Raw genomic sequence first — 25,771 nt, forward strand, 5'->3', positions numbered from 1 at the left:
AACCTATGTGAAATTTATCAAGCCACGCAAGGCCATCTTGTATGGCCCTGAATGGTTTGATAAATCTAGAGTAATGCAAGGCAGATCACATCGTTGGCTTGTGTTACTCTTCGGCAGCGAGGCATTCCATAGGTGGAGCGTGGGTCCACCCATAGATTTTGGCGCATTCCCAAATTTACCATTAGTGGTAGACCTGGGAATGCATCAACATGCTATGCCTCCCCAGGTGTGCCATAACGAGGAGAAATATCTTTATTTCTCCTCTGTATACATGTGCTGAATTCTGCAGCATGCATAGAAAAAGAGGAAAATATCTCTCAGGATTAAGTGTCTCTCAGACAATCCTGCCTACAACGCAGGCACCCTTGCACCATGACACAAGGTTGCCTGCGTTGGTGCTAGGCAGCCAAATGTGCACCAGTGCCAGCAAAGGAGAGGAATGCAAAGTAAAATGATAAATACAGCACATTTCTGCCCTTTCCCTTTCATGCAGAGCAGCACAGCAAGGTGGCTGGCTATGTTGCGCATCTGACCCCCTCACTTGTTATCACATTAACACACAACAGCCATGTCATTTTATTATTATTCTCCTTTTAGCAGCTGTGCAATAGAATCTATTAGCTACATTTAGCCAATCTACAGGTTTGCTAGGTCATCTGTATCGTTTCACAAGCTCTGTATAAATCCAATTCATAGGCGTTGTTTTTAAGATCTATTGCAGAATGCATAGCAATCATTACAGATCCCTCAATCAATTTGATGAAAAATGTGTTTGTTTGTGTTTTTAGTGGGACCGGCTTACCGCTGTGATAATCACACAGATTTTGACTGCAGAACAAACTATCGCTGTGTGCCGCAGTGGGCCGTGTGCAACGGCTATGATGACTGCAGGGACAACAGCGATGAGCAAGGCTGCGGTAAGTTTTGAGAAAAGATCAGGATTGCATAAATCAACAGCTTGGAAAATAATGATGAATATGTGTGACTTGCACATGTGAACATTTGACACAGACTTTATAACTGTATTTTACAGGTTATGATGATAAGGTAAGTACAGGAGGTTTCTAAACCCAGCATCAAGTGCCCTCCCCAAAACACTAGTCACCCTCCAGTGTGTATGAGCTGCTTTAATGCAAAAAATATTCTCCAACAATAAACAATCAACATCTTGAAGATTGTAGACAATATTTAGTAGTTATTACTCAGAAGCACACAGTGGATAACGCGTTTCACAGTCCTATACTGCATTCTGGAGTCCCTAATGACAAAAAAGTGTAGGCAACAAATCATTTGTTATATATGACATCTGTAGTAGACGTTTCCTCTTCGTGTTAAAACGGTAGGTTTGCTGGTGGAATAAATTGCACGGGGATGAAGGCTTTCTGAAAGGGATGGCCTTAAAATGCTCTAAAGATGCAGGGGGAGGGGCACAACGGAGTAAGGCACAAGATCTGTAGGGAGGGGCAGGTGTTGGTTCTATCAGCGATACTTTATAAACTTCCCTTTTTTCTGTTTATAGAGGTATTGACTTGTGATCCTTTGGGGGATTTCCGTTGTGACAACCATCGGTGCATCCCTCTACGCTGGAAGTGTGATGGCGATAACGACTGTGGGGATGAATCCGATGAGCGCAACTGCAGTGAGTTTGAATTCCTTTCTGTGTTTTTTAACCAATATACATTTCTTCGAGATTTTAAAGATTTGACTGGTGGTGTCATGCTAAACTGTTCTGACGGACGGGGTATCCAACCACTAAGGGTGAGACACTGAGTACTCTGTGAATCGGTGTGCTCATTCCTCCCCGGAGTTACTGATACCTGGGCCTAACATGCTTGAGTCATTGTTTTCCCCTAGTATTACACCAGAGAATTTGGCCGCTTTGCCACATCTTGTAATTTCAGTGTCGGTGGTAACTCCTGTTGAGAGCCCCATCGAGATGCCAAGAATCACTGGCAATGTTGCCCTCAGTATTCTTCTACTTATGCAATATCTGTTGCGATATTTCTAGCCACGCCAACTATACTACAAGCACTACTGGTGTGCTGATTCACTGCCCACAATGTTTGCACTGCGTCTCCCGCCTTTAGGCAGCAGCTAGTTCTTGCCCTATCACATGAAGGAGATGTCCAGGCTCTTTCCATAACGAGTAATAGTGTGGCACTAATGGAAACTGAGTAAAAAATGACAGCATTAGGTGGTTAGGTGCTAGTTTGCATTTTGCACAATGCAGATCCTCATGAATGCCTTTACTCGCTGCTCTGCACCCACTGTGTCCTTGATGTGCTTTAGCTCAAAATTATTACAACAGGCATGAAGGAGGGCAATATTCAAGTCTCTTGGTGCACCAGAGAGCCTCTTAATGACGCAAAAGGATTCATTAAACTTCCCATTTGATAAGTTTCCAACAGTTCTGGAAGTGCACCCTAATCTCCCTGAGAGAGCTGCCATGGCCAATGAGTGATGTAAAGTCCTCATAGAGAACAGGCTCAATGTTGCATGCAGAGCTTCTGAGGCAAACTGAAAGATACACCTCTATAATCTCAGAGGCACTGGCGGGGCCCGGTAGGAATTTCAGCAAAGAAAAATGGGCACAGCATCAATTCTGTCTTTTCTGCTGCCATGATCCGCTTGACATTCATTAGGATGATGTAGAATCCCTTGGCACAGCTACAAAATTTGCATTTGCGTTGAAGTTATTAATTCTCGTATTAGTTTTCAATGTCGCCTCACACAAGGAAGGTCTAGGGTTGCTCAAAGATTTTGCTGTCATTGGCTTCAAAATATAATCTTGAGCTGGTTAACAAGAAAAAAATTGACAGGGCTTCACCCTTGAAGGTGGGCAAGCCATTGAAAGCTTGAGCCAGGCTTGAGGCAGATGCTGGGCTCTGCCTCAGCTCAAGGTCTTGTTGTACCTTCGAGCCCAAAACGAGCCGAGCTTTCATGTGGCTTCGGGCTGCCGCCCACACACTAGCTACATGTGCCTAGAATGAAAGAAAACATTTTAACCTTTGATGTAAAACATGGAAGGGACAGAAATACCCATCTAGTGGCTGAAAGACACAATGTGAAACCAGAAAACTGGGATATATGCTGTTTTTTCTGCTTGACCAAATTGTGTGATCCTGGGCAAATATATATATTTTTTCACTTTGCAATACCTGAGTTCAGGCTGTGCACTGATTCTGGTTGTGTCTGATTTAAATAGACTCTAATGTTGCTCCATGTAAGACTCTAGGTCACGAATAGGATGCACACAACAAGTGACTTCCTTCTTAATTCACAAATTGTCATCATGGTGCAGTGAAAGGTCAGGAATATTTAAATTTAATGTTAAAAAAATGGCACTTTCAATATATGCCTCTCAATGGAGTTATGTAATCTAATGTAGTAAGTTGAAACACTTCTGCATGTTAAAGAAAAACACTTATTAAAATTTTGAACACTTTATCATATTTTTATACTGTGTTTGTTACACTATTTAAGTGCAAACATTTCCAGGGCTCGGCTTGTGCATGGGTTCTTAGAACCCAGCCACACTATTAGTTCAGCTCTTGCTCAGATCTTTCTGTTATTTTGTTGGCTCGCCCACCTCTACTCACCCTAACTGTGAATGTGTTGATTTTTTCTTCTCTTAAGGTCCTCGTGATTGTACAGAAAGTGAGCATCGTTGTGACAACCTCCGCTGCATTCCTAACCGGTGGGTTTGTGACCACGATAACGACTGCGAAGACAATTCAGATGAACGGGACTGTGGTAAGTTTGCTCAGTTTGCCCAAATAAAGCTTGTGGAGAATAAACTGTACATGAAGTTGCTCGTCCCACTAAAACCGTGATTAGCGCTATGACACTGTTTCTTTTTCTTAGAACTGAGGACCTGCCACCCTGAGTATTTTCGGTGCACCAGTGGCCACTGTGTCGCAGAGCGATTTCGATGTGATGGAAGTGCGGACTGCCTCGATTTCTCTGATGAGTCAACTTGCCGTGAGTTGAAAACTGTTACTGAAAGTTTTTAACGTGGAATATGTTCAGCAAACAAGTCAGATGCTGCACATCTTCAAGTATATTTATAACATGAAGAACACAGTTATTTGATCATATGAAATGTTTGACACATGTGGAACATCCTGGCCCACATTGTGATGCTACGGGTCCTGTTTCCAGAAGGAATTTGAACCTAGTGTTCCCATACATGTTCCTGGCCATCTACATGCCCAGACTAGCCACCTTCATTTCCTGTTCTTATTATACTTGTCAGTGTGGATATCTGGGGACTCTGGGACCTTGAAGGCTCCTATAATTTTGTTGGAGGAAATCCTATTCTGCTACAGACACAAAATGAACCTCTTGGACCCGCCTTACCAATGCAGGCGTAGGGCAATTTTTTTTGTTTTGTATTGCGGCATTTATATACAACTTTCTACCCCTGTGTGGGGCACTGAAGCTCTTGCCTAAATGGGCAGCAAGCTACTATGTTAAGGGTGTGCTGCCGCAATGGTGTTGTCTTTGTTCTTTGATCCAATGTGCAAAGTGTTTCCATGTTGTGTGTGATGACCACTAAGGTGCAGTTATCGTATTATGGGATGCACCGCTTAGCAGTGGATAAAAAGATGCAAGAGTCAGGCACAGTTTTTGGTTTTCAGTAAGCTGGCAGTCTTGAGCAGTCTTGCAGGTCCCTTTATGTAATTATGTTTATACCTTTGTTCCTCCACTCTTTGGGTGAACAGTTGGCTCATCTTATTACCAATCATGCAACAATGTTGCTGATTAGTGATTTTAATTATTGGGCCAATGATACACGGGGTGGACCCCATGCCACAGAATTGACAGAACTACAAGGGACACACACTGGATCAGGTGTGGACATCCAACATTATAGTATCCGCACTTACTGTCTCTCCTTGTATATGGTCCGACCACTTCTTAATTCAGTTCACCATTAAGAACATTACTATGGTAAAACCTCCAAGTATCAAAAGATCAGTGGCTAGGAATTGGAATAATATCAACAGAACCCATCTTTATGCCACATTAGCAAATACAGTTCCAACCAATCTGGCGCCGATTAATTCAAGTGAGGAAACCCTCACAGCATGGCACAGCATGGCACAGCAATGAACATGCCCCACTTAAAACAATAAGATCGGCAAGGCGCCATGATGGTTCTCTCCTGACTTAAAAATGCAAAAACTAGTACTTCGCCAATCTGAAAGAAAATGGATAATTAGTTATTCCCTTGATAAATAAGAGAGCTATTTCATCCAACTTAAAGAGTATAAAAAGTCAATTTCCACTGCCAAGGCTACTTACTTCTCTTCAAAAATCCTGAGCTCTACCAATAGGTCTAAAGAGATATTCTCTATTGTGAATGAATTATCTAATCCTGACAGAATCATACTGAAATCTACACCCTCTCAAGCATTTTGTAACTCTTAATTAGCTTTTTATTGATAAAATTGCAACAATAAAAGCTAGTGTCCCTTTCTGCCCTTCCCTTGAGGTATCCTCTTCAATGCTGGAAAACCCCTGTTTTCTTAACCAGTCCTCAGCAATAGACAATCAGACTTTTCTAGATCTCCTGTCTAAAGTAAAGTCAGGCTCACTTATTGACAGCTGCCCTCCCCATATCTTAAAATACGTTTTTACCATCTTTTCCAGACCTGCCTTGGCACTTCTGTTATGTTATGTTATGTTAGTATGTATTTGTAGAGCGCACATTCACCCTGGGGTTTCGTGGCGCTGTGTACCGCTGGGGAACCCGTCCTGGCTTTCCCTGTGAGATGGTCCCTATTGGGCATCCCCAAGGTGAAGCCAGGCATCCCCGGCAGCGAGGGGGCCGTTGTGGAGATTAAGCAAGCTATTGCCCGGAGTTGCAGCGTGGGACCCATGGTTAGAGAGGCACCGAGGCGAGATTTATCTAGCCCGCTGACATTGGTCCCGTACCCTGCCGCGTCGGGAATTGAACCCTCGTCCCAGGCCGACCTATGCTTCTGGGTCTGCCGCCTCTAACCGGTGAGCCACACTTCTCCACTAAACGATTCACTATCGCAGGGCTGTGTCCTGAGAGCTTTCAAAGAAGCGACTGTCGTCCCTATACTAAAAAAGCCAGGTGCGGATCCTAGGATTCTGACCAATTACCGGTCCATCTCCCTGCTCCCCTATTTGGCCAAGATATTGGAATCTCATGTGGCCAAATGCCTCTGTGCTTTCATTGAGCAGTCTGACTACCTTGATCCCAACCAAGCAGGGTTTCGCCCTTCCCATTCAACGGAGGCAGTAATATTTACTGTACTGGACGCACTTCAAGAGGAAGCTGATAAGGGCTCCCCCCAGGCCTTGGTGCTGCTAGACCTGTCTGCGGCATTTGACATGGTTGATCATGGTATCCTGATCGACCGTGTCAGGGCTGCTGGCCTTAAGGGAGCAGCGTCCAGCTGGATTGAGTCTTTTCTTGAGGATCGAACCCAGTCAGTGCGTCTCTCCCAATTCTCTGCGCCAAAAATGGAAACAACATGTGGAGTACCTCAGGGCTCCTCATTGTCCCCTCATTTGTTTAACCTCTACCTTTTTCCCCTACTTCGATCCCTGAATAACAGGGAGGTGTGCACGTATAACTATGCAGATGATTTGCAACTGGTGTTCACTATCGATTATTCACCTGACTCGGTATCTGAATTCAAGGCAACAAGGCTGCACATCCACGACTGGATGAATAGTAACCAGTTAATACTTAATCCAGACAAAACTGAAGTGATTCTGATAGGGGGGTTCCCTGAACCCTTGAAACGCACATTTTGGGCCAAGTGAGTTGGGCTCTCCCCCCACTCCTTCCCTCTCAGCCAAGAGTCTAGAGGTGATCATCAATAGTGACCTCACTATGAAATCCAGATAGGAGCAGTAACCTCCACCTGTTTCTTTCAGCTCAGAAAGATTAGGAGATTACTTACTCGGAAAGCTCTGATCCAGGTGATCGTAGCCATGGTGATTTCACACCTGGACTATGCCAACTCTTTATATTTCGGCATCCCTCTATATCTCACTAAAAGACTGCAGTTGGTGCAGAATCAGGCAGCCAGGCTGATATTTCAGCAACCCAGATGGGAAGATATCTCCCCCATTATGGAAAAAGTACATTCATTCCTAGCCCACAAAGATGTGCATTTAAAGCTGGCTGCCTCATCTTTAAGTCCCTGCATGGTGCTAGCCCAAAATTCATATCCAAGCTTGTTCAAAAATACATACCTTCCCAGAGCTTGTGCTCCGCTCATAAGAACCTCCTAACCATTCCTTCCTACAAACGGAAACAACTAGGTGGTTGTAGGTTCGCAGTACTGGCATCCAGCTTCTGGAATACTCTTCCCTTGGACATCAGAACCTGCACTAAATTCTCTAGATTCAGAAGGCTTCTCAAGACTTGGCTATATATCCAAGTTTATATCTAGAACCCAGCAGATGATCAAACACAAGGGGGCTCCGGCAATATCCTAGGTCAGCACCAAGAAACCAATCGGTGTATATGTGCTCTATAAGAAATGTTTACATAACATATCATATGTTATTGCTTACATGCATAGCCTACTTAGCTGATTACTGTACTTGGTTGTCCAGCCTGATTGAATTTTGATTTACATTGTTTTAGCAGGCGTAGTTTGAGAGAGAAGTAGGATGAGGCCTGTTGGGATGGGCTTTGTTACTATCATCTCATATTTAAATGTCATTGTGAAATCTAAAGAAGTGGCCATAGTTTGCAGTTAGTATGGACCTGCAGTGGTGAACTACATTAGCGTCCTCCAATTGGACAGCTGTGTGTGGCAGACCTCTTAAGTTATTTCAAGCCTATCAGTTGATGAATGCTGATTTTTTGGCTGACACAGGACTCAGCGATGGAAAAGACCTGTAACACATATGTCTGATATGAGTATAGGAGGATTAAGCAACAGTTGGCTGCACACCGCAGAGTGGTATGGTTTTAGTTTTTTTGTGGGCTGGAAATGTTTTATGTGAATTGACATTACTGTATAATAGTAAGGCTAACCATAGGTGAGCACTTCTTGCTTACCTGGATGTAGAAGTAGGGCACTAGCTTGGTTGTTCCACATCTGGGTTCTGTACACTGCAGATTGACCTTGTAGCTATGATTATCTTTCCAGATTCTATCCCAGGATTGTGGGATGATGTAGTTATTTTGGAAATAGAAACGCTTCAACTGGCCTCTGAGGTCTATAATCTTGACTGTTTGCTATTTCCAGAGCCTGGCAGCTTGTACTGTGAAAGCAATGCCTCTCTGGAGTTTGGTAAGGAGGTATGATGATCTGGGGTGCAAGCGTTGAGCACAGTGTCCTGTTTTAAATGTACTGTTTGATTTTAACTTGTTTGTGTAATACTACTCCTTAATGGCCAAGATATACATTGGTAAGAAAATCCCATTCCATAAATCAGAGTGATATTATGAAGAATGGGGCCTCAGAGTTTTCATTTCATTGAAAGTTTATCATACATCTACAACTGTTTATGTTTGTAAGAAATGCACCTTTTAAGAAAAATCCCAAAATTAATTAGATTGTAAATCTAATCAGTTGTTGTTAGCATACATTTTTTATATAGAAGATACAATATTATATTAAACTTCAAACCTATCTTGCATTTCTGTGACCAGCAACCCGCTATCCAAACGGGACTTATTGCCCCCCCTGGATGTTTGAGTGCAAGAACCACATCTGTATCCAGCCTTTGTGGAGGTGCGATGGAGACAATGACTGTGGAGACGGGTCTGATGAAGAACTTCACCTGTGCTGTAAGTGACTGTTAGAATAATTGGAGCCCTTTTTCATTATGCCTCCCCAAAAATATAAAACTGTGTGACTCGTTGCTTTTGGACATGTTTCAGTAAATTGTTATATTTCACCCTGCATTCAATGTTAATGTACACAAGAAATTGTTTGCTAAAGTAGATGACCTATTTTGTAATACTTTGTTGCATATTTACAATGTGCAGACTTCCCTTTTGTAATGTTTCTTTTGTTATCGGTCCCAGCTTTCGGCTTTAACAAAAAACACTTGAGCAGGCCTTTAGTGGATGTATAGCCCTCAAAAGTGGAACAAAATGTTACAACTTTGTTCAAAAGAGTTGTTCTGCGTGGATAACAGCAGTATATATTGCATTTCAGTGGACATTCCCTGTGATCCGCCATTCCGCTTCCGCTGCGAAAACACCCGCTGCGTCTACAGTCACGAGTTATGCAATCATGTCGATGATTGTGGAGATGGGAGCGATGAGAAGGAAGAGCATTGTAAGTCTTCTCAGCTCTTAAAAGCATTTTTAAACAAGTCATTGGTGCTGATGATAGAGGATGTTATTACTTAATACAATACAGTAATTATATGCTGTAAATACCAAAATTGAAGAACAATTTATTTAATCTGTTCTACAACTGAACAATTCGTCCTATAAATACGTAGAATGAGAGGAGATGACCAGCAAAATATTGATTCTGACAAACAGGAAGTGACATTGAGGTTCTGAATATCTAGGATTGTGGTACTGAACATCTAGGAGCAGTGTTTACTGCTGATACTATGGCAACCACAATTTCACAAGGAAAGTCACAATTATTTGATTTTGGTGGTCTTTTTAAAAAATGACTTTGATATTATTGACACAATGATTGATGTTGTTGTTATGAATTGTACAGATGTATTATGGAAAATATTCCCAATAAACAAATTATTCCATATGCTTGTTGCTTGCCAAAATGGCACCATCACTCCAGTCATAACACAGTTTGTTTTTAAAGAGAGGCTGTATCAAATCATCGTAACACAGGAGAGCAGAATCATTTAGTTACATCACACTAGTTGTTTGATTAATAGCTCATTCCTGTTAAAACACCTTAGAGTATGGGTGTTCTTTTTTTCTGCTGTAATGGCATTTGAATAGCTCTTTCCTTACTTCTTGCGAGGCACAAAACCCTTTCCGTAACGTATACTTCTACTTATAGATCAGAGCATTCAATTTACTTATATATTTTTCCATTTATTTGTTTAGATATGGTTTTCCTTAGACTGGAAAAAGGCACAAGCAGGCATCTGAGAGATATACTTTTTGTTTAGGAGTAGACAACAACAGTGACAGAGTATTTACTCTGCACACATAATGGTCTGCCCACCCTATTAAATTGTGGGTGGGTGATAGGTTTGGCAACAGCGCTGACTACTCCGTCATCCCCATAACCAGACCTCTTAGACGGCCTGCTGGCCGAAGTGCTGCTAAGTGAAAGTCAAAAAAGGATCCCTGGACTACACATAATTTTCTTCACACTCTAGAGGCCAGGTATCTGCCTCTGCCTTGTTTTTACTTCAATAGTTACTGTTTCGTTTTTGTGTTCACTCAACACACTGCTCATTACCTGATGTGTCATTTGCGCCGCTTGCTCTAATCCTTTTAAAATTTCTACTGTTTTAACTTCACTACTCCTACTTGTGTTACTCTCACCTCACTCCCTCTGCTCCCCAGTCCACCGCGGCCTTGCCATTTGCTGCAGAGAGAGCCTGCCAGAGCATTTCCCTACTTCCTTTTGGCTACTAGACTGCCGCCATCTTGGTAAGGTCAGCGGTCTAGACTCTTGGGCTATCAGCAGGGTACTGTATATGAGCAGCTGTAACAACCCCGTCTGCGCCTGGACGACGCCACGACCCCTGCACCTTTTCCTGATCCTCCCCTGCCCTCAGCCTATTGTAAGCATAACTATAAATCTAACTTGGCAGTATTCCGCCCACTGAGCTGAAACAAATTCACATGGCTCTCATAAAAGCGAATAAACAGGGGATATGCTGCACTCAGCCCTTCCCTTATTTAGAGGGGCCAGCAGCATGTACACAATGTAGATTCTCCTGCTTAGACACCCTGCCTTAATTGGAGATTGATAATATACTAACCTCAACGCCTTTGCCTTCTACATTTCTTACATTGCCTTCCTTGAAGGCTCATATGCGGAAGAGACACTCCTCCTCCTCTCCACATAATAATAACACAGCAAAAATAGATAGCCTATATTGCAATGTTAGGTCCATGGTGACGCACTTTATAGAAATATTGGACCTTATCTGAACCCTCTGCCTTATTCTCTGTTTATTTACCAAGACCTGGCTCTGCAGCACAGCTCTCCCCTGCATACCCCTTGCCAACTCTGAACAGTACTCTCTGGTCAAACTAGACAGAGAAGAACGTCTGAGAGGAGATGTCGCTATTGCATTTCACGACTCTATAAAAGTTGAACTTGTTGACACCCTTCTCGCAGCATGGATTGAAATATGTATTTTAAAAATCACAATCTCTGCCACTGAGGTCTGGAGAGGTGTTCTGATCTATCACCCGCCAGGCACCAGAAACATTTTTACACAGACTCTAATTGATTATATTGCCTCTCATCTTTTGGCCACTGATACATTTCTACTACTGGACGATTTTAGCTATCACGGTGAGGACAATGATGACCCTGACGTAACACAACTACTAGCTTACATTGAGAATGTTGGGCTCAAACAAATTGTGATGGGCCCAATACACAGAGCTGGAAACATAGTGGAAACCACATGTAATCCTCCCTTGCTCCTGGTCTGATCATCACCTGATTGTGTTCTCCATTGCATGCAAGAATGCCTTAAATAGGTACAACAAAGAGAACCTTAGACCGCATCGTGCTTGGAAAATGTTCTCCCCTACCACTTTTTCAGAGACTTTTACGGCTCACACTCTGTTACTTAATTTGGACATGAATACTAACCCTGGTCGTCTACAATGACTTACTTGTCAGTACATTTGAGCATCCAGCCCTATCAAAAAATCTACAAGTATTGCTCCTAGAAACCACACTCTGTGGCAAGGGAAATCTTAATGTAAGTGCCTGGAGCGCAGATGGTTTTCCACAATATCCCACCATACAAAATAGCATACCGGGCTTTGATGAAGAACTATCATAATTTGATTAAAGCAGCTGTAAGGATGCACGTAACTTCTACCATAGCGCAAGCCGGCAAATGCTCCAAATAATTTTATAAAGTGCTAAACTCTTTTCTGAAGCCACGTACTTGCATGACCACTATCCTGGCTTCCATAAACTCTGCCACTCTTTTACAGATTTTTCTTTAAGAAAAAATCAACACCATGTATGAGAGCGTCCCCTCCTAGCCTTGTGCTAGGATGGAAGCTGATTGGAACTATCCAAACCCCAGTGCTACTGCCAGCTTAAGTGACTTTGATCGCTGTTCCATGGAATAGGTGTTGAAGGCGTTAGCCCTCGTAGTATCCACTTCGCTGATGATTCTTGCCCTCCCAGGGTCATGTCTAGTCTATCTAGCACCATCCATAACAATATTATTCAACCTTTCTCTAGACTCTGCAAGAATGCCAAATGAATGGAAGTGTGTGCAAATATGTCCTCTCCTCAGAAACCTTCACTTAATCATGAGGTCTTATCAAACCATAGACCAATTTCACTGCTTTCCCTGCATGCAAACATTTTAGAACTTTTTTTAACAAAGAACTGATATCCTTTTTCAGAACTCACACGATCTTTGATTCTTCTCAATCAGGTTTTAGAGCACTACAAAGCATGGAGATGCCCTTACTGGCAGTCACAGACAGCAACCGCCTCTACTTGGAAATAGGGACTCCAGTCATGCTTGTATTACTGGATCTTTCTGCCGCGTTTGACACGGTCTCCTACTCCTTTCTAGTTCGCAGACTACAGGAAGCAGGCATCCATGGCAAAGCGCTACACTGGCTTTGGGACTTCCTTGACAACAACACACAAAATGTTTGTCCCAGCTCTTTTAAATTAAGAACAAAGTACGTCAATAAAGGGGTCCTTCAGTCCAACTCTGTTCAATGTCTATGTGGCTTATTTGGCCCAGATTGTGAGGCCTGTTCTGAATCTCACTATGCTTTGACCTATAGCGCAAGAGCTGAAATACTCCTTCAGGAGCGATTTCTGCACTGTACTAAGTACATAAAATAAAGTTTAAACAAAAAATAATCAGGACGGACATGTAGCCACTTTTTTATCGTCCTTCGCCTCCTAGTGGTGGGGTTCCGTAAACAGCAAATAATACCTGCCCCTCTACCATGGGAGATAACTTCCTCGGTGAGAGGAGCCGTACTTTTTATATTTTCAAAACAAAATCCCCTTTCGGGATTTACTTGTTGAAAATAAAAAAAAGGACACTGTTTGCCGCAAGGTTTTGCTATGCTTACGCAGCCCTGCAGCAAACATCTAGATGAAATGACAGGAACACCGTGACGACGGCTCCTGCCAGTGCATTATAAATGACCATTTGTTTGGCAATTTTTAGCGAGCATTCCCTCCATCATGGGGACGGAGTAATTTACTCCTTGGTAGAGTGGCAGGCCATCTGTCAACATGTGAATCTGGACCTTAGTTTTGAAATGACTTCCCCCACCATGAAAGAGAAATGTTTTTCTGTTTTAACCAAGTACTTGGAGAGGTATTTTTGTTGTTGTTGTGCTGTTATATGTTATACTTGCTTTAATTTGATTATTTGAGTGTTATCCTGCACATTTCCTCAAAAATCTGTACAGGAATTCTTCTGCGCGCAAAAAATGAAATTCTCTGCATCACACAAAAATGCAAAACTGAAAAGCAATTTACCTTTTTCTATTGAACTGAACATATTCACCTGCCAATCATTTTTTTCATAGGTAGAGCACCGACTCGTGCACCGTGCACTACTGAAGAATATAAGTGTGCCAATGGACACTGTGTAGCTCTGCACAGTGTATGTGATAACTACGATGACTGCGGGGACCACACAGATGAACTTGGCTGCAGTAAGTTCACCCTTCATTGTACCAGCACCATTCGTGGTGGTAGAACTGAATGTATTAGAGTGACTTCAGTATTATAGCTCCACAGAATCCAGGTTGTAATGATCCATTTCACTTCAGTTTAAAGATACTTAATTTAGCTACATAAGCGTAAACAGCATAGTAAATAAAGTGGCACATGGTTCCGTTGTCTGGTGATTGTATATTTTAAAGTATGAATTACTACAGAAGTTGTCCCACAGTGTACTTGATGCAACACAATGGAAATATCATAGGGCACAATGTCTGTGTGCGTCCATGTACAACATACTGCCTTCAAGATGTCTTCAATCTTCCCCAGACCCCGGAGCAGGCCGGACGTGCGCGGAAAATAAATGTGAGCATAACTGCACCGACCTGAATGAAGGCGGGTTCATCTGTTCCTGCCACGTTGGGTACAGAGCCAGCGACAGTGACCGCAACTCCTGTGAAGGTAAAGAGCCAACCCAATGTTTGTGGGACATGTTGACTGCTACAGGGCTTTCGTGTGTCCATACTAAGTGCTGCATTGTAATGCTCTTCTTAGGTTGCAAGACTTTTTTTTAAGAGATGTAATAGCGATGAGAGTACCTTGTTTTTTTAAACAGTGCTCAGATGCTATTAATAACCTGTGTTATTCAGTGTTTAATTCGTAAATAATTAAGAGCCCTCGTCAGGAGGCACCTTGCACCAGCCCTTGTCTCCTGCTAGCGCCGCCTAAAACAGAACCAACTGCTAACCATGAAAGTGGAGAGAAGATGTGGTGTATGGCCAGAGCTGCAAACTTCGGCGCTGGGGAACCAGGTTCGAGTCTTGGTGTAGGCTCCATATCCTGTGATTCTGCGCAAATTACTTTATCTCCCAGTGCCCACCATAAATGTCCTTAATTAGTGCCCATAGAAAGCATTGGTGTTGATAAATAAGGGGCTGATTAGGATGGCGGTCGGACTTTAGTCCGACAGCCACCCTTTCGCAAATGGGACCGGCAGACAGTCTGTCAGTGGTTTCACCATAGGCATTAGGATGGGAGCGCCACCACAGCAGTTGCAATGCCTATGTTTTGCATTGCGGTGGGTGCTGCAGGCTGCACCCGCCGCAATGCCCCCAAAGTCACTTTCCGCCTGCCTTTTCATTGCGGGTTAACCGCCATGAAAAGGCAGGCGTAAAGGGACATTGTAATCCCTGCAGCGGTGCCTGGCAGGCACCGCCACCATTGTAGGAAATACAGCCCCCTCCACCACACCGGCGGGCTTAAGGAGCCTATCCGATGCGTGGCGGTCGCTCTTCCATACCGCCAATCATCCGCCAGCCATTGTAATACGACGGGCGGAGAACATGGTTACGATGGCGGTGGGACCGCCACCAACGGGCTGTCAATGACAGTTCGACCGTCATCATAATCAGCCCCTTAGTACTGGTGCTAAGCACCATAAACAACCGGCTCATGTTAAGCACTGGTGTTACTTTTGCATACTTCAATGGTACTCAATAGGAGAGTCAATGACGGCGGCAGGGGTCGGGCTAGAACATATGCTTATACTAAATATCTCAATTTTCTCCACTATACAAAGGGTGACGGTTTTAATTTAAGCCTAATCCTCTATTTCCTGCACTTTTGGAGTGGCAATAAAGAAACAAGCATTGGCCAAACCAATATGACAAGGCGTTGCATACCTGCATTTTGGCTCGGTCAATGCTTGTTTAGTTGAGTCGTGGTTTTTGTAAAACTTTATTGTTGGGGCATATCAAAGGCCATGACATACGTTTGAAACTGGAAAGACAGACTCATCGTAACATCCTTTAACATTTTTAAGGTTAATGTGACATCATCTTTTTTTCCATTCCCAGCATTGTGCCAAACAAGTGCAACTTACAGAGCATCAAGAAAAAAAGACAAAAAATAACGCCCCTTTTGTTTCTTCTCTTCTCTAGATATTGATGAATGTCAAATCTATGGCACGTGTCCGCAAGACTGTAAGAACTCAAAGGGAAGTTATGAGTGTTTGTGCGCCGAGGGATTTAAATCGGTTGGTGATCACCAGGGCAGGCAATGTGCAGCAGATGGTAAGTTTGTCAACACCGTGCAAAAGCATCTGCTGTTCAGATAGGTACGGTGACCTCTAGAGTGACCTTCAGGCCTCTTGCCGATTACTGTTGTATTAAGATGGCACTTTCATGAGTACTTCATGAGAGCAGATTATCAGAAGAACCTCACTATCTCAGAACACAAAGCCAGAATTTAGGACGAATTGAAAGTTGAGGGCCTCACTTAGAGGGGAACAGTGTCGAGGAATCAGTCGAAAATTAGTGAAACCCCCTTCTGACAATCTCTCTTATCCCCACCTCAATTCCAGTGCAAGGGACCAAGGTTTTTCTGTTAGTGGAGCTGCCCCAGCAAATATAGACTGCTAAATAGCAGAAATGTACTGGTGATAATGAAAATCAGGATGACTAGCCTAACAATATTACAGTGGCCCCTGTGTGATATTTCTTCCTAGTGCTATTGACCTCGTAGATTTTTTTTAAATGCTCATTATTAGACCTCACGAAAAGTAAAAGCCAGAAGCTAGGAAAAACAATGAGGATAAGGGACAACTAATGTAACTGACCAGCTTCTGAGCCAATAAGAGAGAAAACACATTTGCACCACTTGCTGCTTTTCCAACAGAGTTTGAGGAAACAGATTTTACTGCGGCCAATGTTATATAAATGTTTTTCCCCAGAGAAAATGTTTTTTTGCTTGTATAGGAACCAGAACAAAGTGATTTTGTCTCACATTTTGTGCGATCTTTCATCATTTTTGAAAAATGGAAAAACATCAGTTTTCTCTGCATTGGCATGTTAAAAGCAAAAACAAATACAAAATATTTTGCAGCTCTTCAGGTAACAAGACTCAGAAGAAACTTAGAGAATAACCTGTTTGCTGCATTCTTTATTTTGAACTGCAAACAATTTGCAAAATAAATGTGCTCGCTAATTTTGATCAATGTCCAACTTTTCTAAATCTGAAACTAAAGGGGTCATTAGCATGGCGATACCCCCGGGAAATGGGACCACCCACACTGCATGCGGTGGTCCCGCACATCCCATTAGGATGGCGGGCGCATCCCGCATTTCTCACATTGTGACGGGGGTTGCTGAAAGCAACGCCCGCCACAATGCCAGAAATGCAAGTTGTGCATTTGACAGTGCAACGTGGCAGGCACTGCGCGGTGCCTACCATGTTGTACTGTCAAATGCAGGGGGGTAGCATAGGTACCCCCCATGTGCACCACCCAACCCCCAGGATCCCCGGGGGCCCGCTACGGGCCCCTAATGGTGAGAGCCGCCTGCCTTTCCGTGGTGGCATTGCCGCTAAGGAAAAACCCGCATGCATCCTAAAATGGATGGCAGTGTCTATCAGACACCGCCACCATATTAACAGCTTTTCCGCCCAGTAAGCAATCGGGCGGATTGCCTACCGGCAGAAAGCCGGCGGACGGTCTTTCAGTCCGCCAAGGTCCCCCCCGCCATAGTAATATGGTGGGGGGAATTGGAATGCGGGCGGGCAAAAATGTCGGGCGGATCGCCACCGCCATGCGGGCAGTGGCGATCCACCCGACATACTAATGGGCCCCTTAGTCTCTCAAGTACTGTTAAATGCTAGATCGGCCAACAAAAAGCGCAGCACAAGTTCTGATTGTATCTTTCCCACTTAATTGTTTAACTTTGACTGATAAATCTGGTCTTTAAACGCATCTTTTTGCAGTAAATTTGCTCCACACGTAGTGCTCTTCCTGGATTATGAGATTATTAGTATTAGGAGTATTTTACTTCAGATAATGCAAGCAGGTGAAGCTGTTAGATCAAATAGTGAGCAAAACATGAAGTAAACATTATTCAGTATGGGTGAGTGTAACTGGCATAATTCTCTCTAGCATATTTATTTGTAATTATCACAAAATTACTCTTAATTATGCATAATTACAAAAGAAGCGTAATCCAACATTTAGCTCAATTTTCTTACTGTAAAATGCACCCTCTCGCCCAAAAAAGGAGCACCAAGGATGCATTTTGGAATAAGAAAATTGCACTAAATGCTACAGGACATGAACAGCAGTAGCCATCAGCATCTTGCTGTCTCTTAGTTCATTGTTTCTGTGCTCCAATGGCAAGATTGTTGCCCCAAATTGTTCTTAATTACACAAGATGGTAAAATTGAATAATTTTGGTAATTTCACATCAGAAGACTAATGGGTGGTTATTAAAATGTCTCCAAGTACACTGTTATCATTACAATTTCACACAGGCCTAGTAATCAGTACGAAAGCACCAGTACCCGGATGTAGTTACAGATGCCCCTGGTATCAGGCTTCAATGTGGATTTGCCATTTTTAATCACATGAAGTGGCCACTTAACAAAAACATTTATGAGCACAGGAAGTAGTGCTACAGAGGTACTCTTAATACCTTTCTGAAACAGCCCCAAAACGTCCAGCTTCCTATTAGTAAATGTGAAAAGGGAGCACATTACATTTTATTTCTATTAATTGTACACTGAATATTCCCTTTTCGTCCCGTTTTAAATGTGTTTGGGCCAATTCATAAAGGAATGTGCTAGTAGGCAAAAGAGTACTGCAGGAGTACTTCTTCAAATACTCATGAATGGCTTTGTGTATCGGAGCCTAAGTGAAGGCTTCAATGCACTATCCAGAATCGAAAGTAAGCCCAAGATTTCATTCCACCCTTCCTCATTTGGAAATAAGGCAACATAAACACCAAGGGCCCGATTACGAGTTTGGCGGATGGGATACTCCATCTCAAATGTGTGGATATCCTGCCTGCTTTATTACAAGTTCCGTAGAATATAATGGAGCTCTTGTAATATGGCAGACGCGATATCCGTCACGTTTGTGACAGAGGATCATATCTGCCAAACTCCTAATCAGGCCCTAACTAATTTCTTCCTTATGTGGCATAATTTAAATTGGATTTAACCCTGGAACAGTGAAAGTTGTTTCAGCGCCAGGAACAACAAAAAATTCATTTTTTTTATCAATGGCGCTCCCCACTTCAGCAAAGGAGCTGTATATGCATCTTACAGATGCAATAGGGCACTGCTTTTTATCCCCACAGATGTCTTGTGGATACAACCTCTGGATTAGGTTAAAACATTCTCTTAAAATTGTTTACACTACATGTTTATCAGTATAAATAGAAGACATTACATTATAAGTGCAATGCCTTATTTCTAATGATTCTGTTCCTTATGACCCACTTTAAAATTGCGAGTGTACTTTAAAACTACCCATCTGAAGCGCTATACATTATTGTTGTGTGTAACTGAAAAGGTAAAAAGCAGGTTTTCTTTGATCTGCAGTTGGACATTGTAAAGTATGTCCTGAGAGCCCTAAATTTAAGGTGTCTTCTTGCATTGACTTCCAAATTACCCACCATCAAAGGCTGCTTGTGATATTCTTGTCAGCAAAAAGAAATTAGTGGAGGTCGCTCTCGTTCCCTCAGAAGTCCAGGGGTGAGGTAGCCCTGAAGATTAAAGGATGAGATGTTTGGGAACAAAGGTGGAATCTTGGCAGCAATCCACCTTCTTGGTTAATGCCCAGTCTGAAGTGCAGCGGCCCGTGGAGGTGTGGACATTTTGCTCTGAAAAGGAAAGCCGCAGAGCGGACGTTTAGGAAAGCGAGACCACGCGTGGCCGCGAAAGATGTATCGCGCGAGCAATATGCCTAAGAAGAGATCAGAATTGTTGAGTGACTGGCCTTTTAAATTCAGGAATTAAGGCAGAAACCAAATCATAGACTAGAGACAAAAAGGAGTCTGACCAAAAAGAATATAATGTGTAGTCTACTGAAACTTGATGTGTTTAGTTTATATTTGGACGAATAGTAGGCCTAATGAAGCATTATCTACAGGAAATACATGCCGTTTGTGCCTACATTGCACACTGCTCAAGATAACAAACCATTTTCAGAATGAAACTATATACTGTGTTTCCACTGGCAAATTGTATTTATTATATGCTATTTACTAAATGTATTTTTCCAAACAAAATAGGTAGACCAATGAAATAATGTTGAAGATAATATACATTAATCTTTCACAGTGTATATAATGTATGTATACCTTTGGACGTCTGACATATCACATACCCTGTCCTTCTGAGTTATGTGAATGCTCAGTGTGTATATCTAAGGTTGTATAACCTGCAGCAAACACATTTCTTAATATTCTGATATCAGAAACCGCTGAAGATTCATCACAGTCGCACACCTAACTCTTAAATGTTTTTCAGTAATATTTCTCAGTGATTTATGACTTTCAGCAAGACTTTTGAAGAGTCTGGGAATCATGTTGTCAATACCTGATTTCTACCAATATTCTTACATAAATTATACATTCTCACACTTATGAACACCATCTAATGCTCAGTGCATGAAGCTCTGCATTTTAGCAATTTTTTTTCTCACAGTGCTTTACAGCACAGTTTTTGCCATTCCTAGGCCCAATAAATAAAAGGTGATGCTTTTACTGAGTTAAATGTTGTTAGGCTTATCGATCTCAGAAAAATGAAAACCTGTATTGGCCTCAGAAATGGAAAAAAAGTGTATTACTGGGTGCTACATAAAATGAAGTCATTACTTACAGTGCCAGGATTCAAATTTGTGCAAGATAAACTGCTTTGCCTGTGTAGTGGAACTAACATATCATGGCTTCAGTTACAACACTGTGCATAACACGTGCCTTTATTGAAACAGTTCCCTTTCAGTTTCTGAGCGATTTTATAACGTGTACTACTTTTATCTAATAGTGCCCGATTACTAAATCTAATAAAAACGAGAACACCCATTTGAAATCAAATGTAGCCCACTCAAATCTCTGCGGCAGGAAAACTTGCAGTGTGTATATTTTACCAGCTAATGTGACCACACTACACCGGGAGACATGCACACACCATAGAGAGTTTTTCATTTATCACATCTGCTGGGGTTTAAAACTGTCCTTGTTGTGCAATGGATGACAGATCAATGTATTTGAAATTATACAAACAATCACTTGTTTGATTAATTAAACTTATGTGAAGACATCTTGCAACCCAGTGAGAAGGAGCAACTCGTCAAGACATTAAGGGGCTTATTACGATGGCAGCGAACTCACTTCTGCCAGACACCGTTGTGGATTGAGAACCGCCCGACCTTAGGTCGACAGTTACGACCGCAGTATTTGGATGCAACTGCTCATAGGGCGGTCGGTCGGTCGGAAACATGAATTTTTTCAATGGAAGCTTGTGCGGCAGGATGAAAGACCCGCTGCACAAGCTTCCATTGAAAAATGTATGTTTTCAAACATTCCTGAAAGGGTGTTTAAGGGCGCACCATAGGTGCCCACCCGACCCCAGAACGGAGGGCCCCCAATCTCGCTTTCCGACAGCCTTTACATGTCTGAAAGGGCGACCCAGAATTGCTGTCGGAAACCAACATCATAATTCCAACAGCGGAGCCACCTCCATTAAGGAATTATGAAGTGTTTCTGATGGACCTATGGGCTCTTTAAGCCTGTCAGAAAGCGTTGGGAGGCCCTCCGCCTGCTGCCTCCGACCGCACGCACTGTAGCGTGTCAGTCAGACCGCATCAGCAGATGGCGGTTGGACTGCAACCGATGAGCCAGCGGTTGTGGTCTGACCACCATCGTATTCGGCCCCATAATGTGAGAACTTTATACTTCTTTTCTAGATAGTTATCTTTAGTATCTGTCCCTTCCTTAAACTGATGGGGCAGTTAAAGATTTTTACCCTTGTTACCAAATCTTTAAAATACACAAAGAGTAGATTTGGCTTCACCCATAGAACTGGATCACCCACCTCATGCTATCGGCTATTTGGTTTATCATTCCGCCTTCCAGGAATTGCTTCCGTTAAAATGCCTGAAAAACTATATTACATTTGACACGGCACACACTCATCACATTATCAAATTCAATTAATTTCCTCCTTTGTGAATTGTATACACAAAACAATCATTTGTGTTGCTGTTCTTTGGCAGAGCCTTAAGGCCGGTTCCTATTAAATAAACATCACATGCGACACATGTAGACATCATTTGTTAATGCCAGATGTTAGATGCATTGACACATTAAAGGCAGATCTATTGGCTTTGGCAATGTTTGTGATTGTTCTAACATGCGTATTTTGTAAAAACATCAATATTTAGAGCACTGCAAGATCTTTCAAAGTCGCTCAGATATCGTGTGCTTGAAAGTGTAATCATGAGTTAAAACCAGTTGTACTGTTTTGTCCTCCGCAGGAAACCCTCCGCTGTTGTTGCTCCCGGACAGTGTGCGCATCCGCCAGTACAACCTCTCCTCGGAGCAGTACTCGGACTACATTGATAACCAGGAGCACATCCACGCCCTGGACTATGACTGGGATCCAGAGGAGATGGGGCTCAGTAAGTACAGCGCAGTGGGCGTCACTTACGCGTCATGGCCACTCCCCCTGGTGGGACACCCTGGGTCTCTTTCCAGTCCTTAGACACACGTTGTCACTGATGAGATAGCAGGGGCATATAAGATTCACTGTAAGCAAAGAAGATGCCCCCAGCACCTAGTTTAATAGTAAAGGCAGCTATAATTGGGATGAGGAAAGTACCTCACACCCCTGAGCCCCAGTGCTACTGCACCTGCTGCATTATGGGTAGCAACGCCCCTGTTTATCACCTGTACTTTGACAATCGTTTTGAAAACAGTGATATCCCATATAACGTCCAATACACGTAATTATTTATTTTAATGGGGAGGGTCGAATAAGGAGCCATATTTAATGTTAAAATGAAGAGCAAATAAAACATCTTTGAGCATTGCTGCCTTTATTTGTATGTGCTATTTGCATTTGCATAAACCTTGCTGTACTTTTCTTTCGTTTCTCGGGGATGCTTAAGGGGAAAGGCTGCTGGTTTCCTTTGTGTCATGTTCTGTATGTTTTTAATCTCTGATTGGCCTCTGTACTCTCTATCTTCCTGTATTGCTAATGGTGTTCTGCCATACAGGCTTCTTTGTATTTGTATGTGTTTGCTCAACCTTACCCCTCCCGTTATAAGTCAAAGTTCAGCTGCAAAGTCATTATTTTGTGTTGTTGTGTCCGTATCTACACATCAGTGGTAAGGGTGTAATGTACACAATCCCTCTGGCAGTCTCGTTCCTTTGTGCCTTTGATCCTGGAGCCCTCTTGCTTCTGGAACAGAAAGGTTTGCTGTCTAGTTTTACCTTAACCGGTGATGTAAAACATTCGAGCTTTCATAGCCATTCAGTCATCGATCAGGATTATATACTGAGGTACCATCAGTTAGAAATTAACAGCATTGATAATCCAAATGGGGAATTAATAGAAGATATGAGTAACAAAAGTCTACTATGATTCTCTGACAAAGAAGGGAAGTTTCTGTAGCTCAATTTAAGGAAGTGAATTAAATATGGTGACCTGCTGGCATGAGAACAAGCTGTCTCTTGTATGAAGATTAGTGATATAGATTTTGAAGTGGTGGAGTTTGAACACTCTAGCTACTATTGCATTATGAGTATTGATCAGGGTATGTGGATAACCTATCAAAAGTGAATGTTCTGGTCCGCCTGCAAGTGCCTAGATTTAGGACTACTAACATAGTTCTTCAGATGTTGAAACAAAAACCGAGTTCAGGGCGGTTCTTGAGTGGTGTGGGTGGTTGCATGTGGAAAGCATTAGAACTCATTTTTGGGACCAGGATTTATTCTTTATCTTCATACTTTGACCCAGGGCAAGTGAGAAAAAGACAGAAAGGGTTTCTAAGGCAAATTATGTGCAACTGAACTTTTTCTTTTCTTCTCATTATTACTATTTTTTGTTTCTTTTCCAAAGTAAACGCTACTAAGCAGCACCGTTTTCTGAATCTTTGTAAGTTTATGCGAAAAGGATCCGAGGTCATTTTTTAAAATTGCATAATTATAAGGCGCATTCCATTTTAAAATGTATTACTGTTCATATAATAGACTATTTTTCAGGGTATTAGGAAGGTGAAATGTGGTGTACGGCCCTGGATTGAGTGCAAGTTAACATTACTGTGTATTTATATATACGTGTGTGTTTATATATATATATATATATATATATATATATATATATATATATATATATACTCAGTGCTCGCTTTGTGCACATGAAATATAATATTTAGTCAAATATTCACAGGCATATTTTTTCCTAAAAGAGAAATTACATAAATGTCCTCTTTATAATATATCCTGCCTATGGGATTCACATTGTGCTTGTAAAAATAATACTTTGATTTGATTGTGTCTCCCTGCAGGCATTGTGTACTACAGCATTCAAGGGCGTGGCGCTTCCTACGGCGCCATCAAGCGAGCATACTTACCCACTTTCGATTTCAGTGGCAACAACCCTGTAAAAGAAGTCGACTTGAATCTGCGCTACATTACAAAACCTGAGGGGATAGCTGTGGACTGGGTGGGAAGGTAAGCAGACTCACCATGCATCCCTAGCAAAGTAGAAAGAAAGGTTCATTTGCATAGATACAGAGCACATATATGCAGTACATAGTGTATTCAGTCTCTTGATAAAAGAATGACATTGTCCATGCCAACTATTTAACTCAAGAATTCAAATTGGGTCTTTGGCTTATAAATTAGCACTTTGCATTAAGTCCCCTAATGACATCTCCCTTAGTATTTGTAGAATGGTAATACCACACCTGATATGAGCGATATTGGGGGTATTAGTAATTCAGGGTTGCGGTATTACCATAAGGTTGAAACTTTAAGGCCATTATGGAATGGGGGAGTACATGTGTAAATCAGTGTAAGGGAGGAACCAAAATGTAAAAGTAAGTTAATAGAGTCATAAACACAGAAAATGGGCAAAAACCACGCCCCAAACACGCTGTTTTGGAGGTGCGGCTAGAGACGCTATTGTAGTCTCTAAAATGCTTGAAGTTCCACACAAGGCGCTGTATTGTTTCTGAAAGAAAGGAAAAACAGATGGTCTTCCATTACTGTCTGAGGTGTATTGTCTATGGTTTCTCTCAGGCACCTTGAGTCAGTTCAAAATCAACCTAGACGCGATGTTACTTTGTCTGGCAGGAGTCATTGAGTCAGAATTAAGGGTACAAGGTCTTCTCTGGCAGAACTTGAATCCAGTGGCACTACTAGATTCTGCCTCCTTTGAAACTTACATTAAAGTTTCCATGCAGCCAGGAGTAAGGATATTAGAAGCCGGGTAGTTTGTGGAGAATGAGCAATTATTTTTTAGAAAAAAAGTAATATTAATTTCAGTTAACATGATTAAATGTATTAAAGACATATTTAAAGTATAGTTAATAGTGCAATAGGATTTTTACAAAGACATTCTGCATTTATAATCAATATATTAAATTATATGAAATTAAAATGTAACATACAAAAATGTTAACTTTTTTTTAAAAACTTTAATTATTTCCCTATTCTTTACCATAATGAGATTGTGGATATCTCCGTCAAGTGAGCCAAACAGCATACAGCGTTGTAAAGTCATAACTAGTAATAACGTTATGATCGAATTGATTTTGTTAACTGACATAAAAGTGGGAGTAACTTTACACAAGTAGATGTACTCACATGTAAAGTTATCTTTGTGAATAGTCCCCTAATGTCCTGATAAATGCATAGCCACACAGTAAGAATGTATGAACAAGCAGCTACAAAAGTCAATACAAAACAGTACCTAAATCAAGATCAAGTTTTTTGTAGCAAGCCATCATAAATATTTGTGCAGTCGAAAACTGCCTAAAAAAATGCCGAAACCTGATTTAATAGTTAACAGTGGAATTATCTGGGGTTGAAGCAGAATGCCATGGGATAGCCAGCAGAAAAGGGGACATTCATCAACGTAAGTGA

General features: G+C 42.0%; 1 protein-coding gene across 1 annotated transcript in view; it reads left to right on the forward strand.

The window, feature by feature from the left end:
• LRP2 (LDL receptor related protein 2) overlaps positions 1–25,771 on the forward strand; it is a 342,167-nt gene that overhangs the window by 271,982 nt on the left and 44,414 nt on the right. Inside the window, exons 57-67 of the mRNA XM_078681616.1 lie at positions 789–917; positions 1,520–1,639; positions 3,637–3,753; positions 3,865–3,981; positions 8,654–8,791; positions 9,165–9,287; positions 13,715–13,843; positions 14,181–14,312; positions 15,791–15,922; positions 22,156–22,299; positions 24,190–24,355. Coding sequence (XP_078537742.1) covers positions 789–917; positions 1,520–1,639; positions 3,637–3,753; positions 3,865–3,981; positions 8,654–8,791; positions 9,165–9,287; positions 13,715–13,843; positions 14,181–14,312; positions 15,791–15,922; positions 22,156–22,299; positions 24,190–24,355 — 1,447 coding nt within the window. The remainder of the gene's footprint in view (positions 1–788; positions 918–1,519; positions 1,640–3,636; positions 3,754–3,864; positions 3,982–8,653; positions 8,792–9,164; positions 9,288–13,714; positions 13,844–14,180; positions 14,313–15,790; positions 15,923–22,155; positions 22,300–24,189; positions 24,356–25,771) is intronic.

Source organism: Lissotriton helveticus, chromosome 3_1, assembly GCF_964261635.1.
Source record: "Lissotriton helveticus chromosome 3_1, aLisHel1.1, whole genome shotgun sequence".
Taxonomy (NCBI): Eukaryota; Metazoa; Chordata; class Amphibia; order Caudata; family Salamandridae; genus Lissotriton; species Lissotriton helveticus.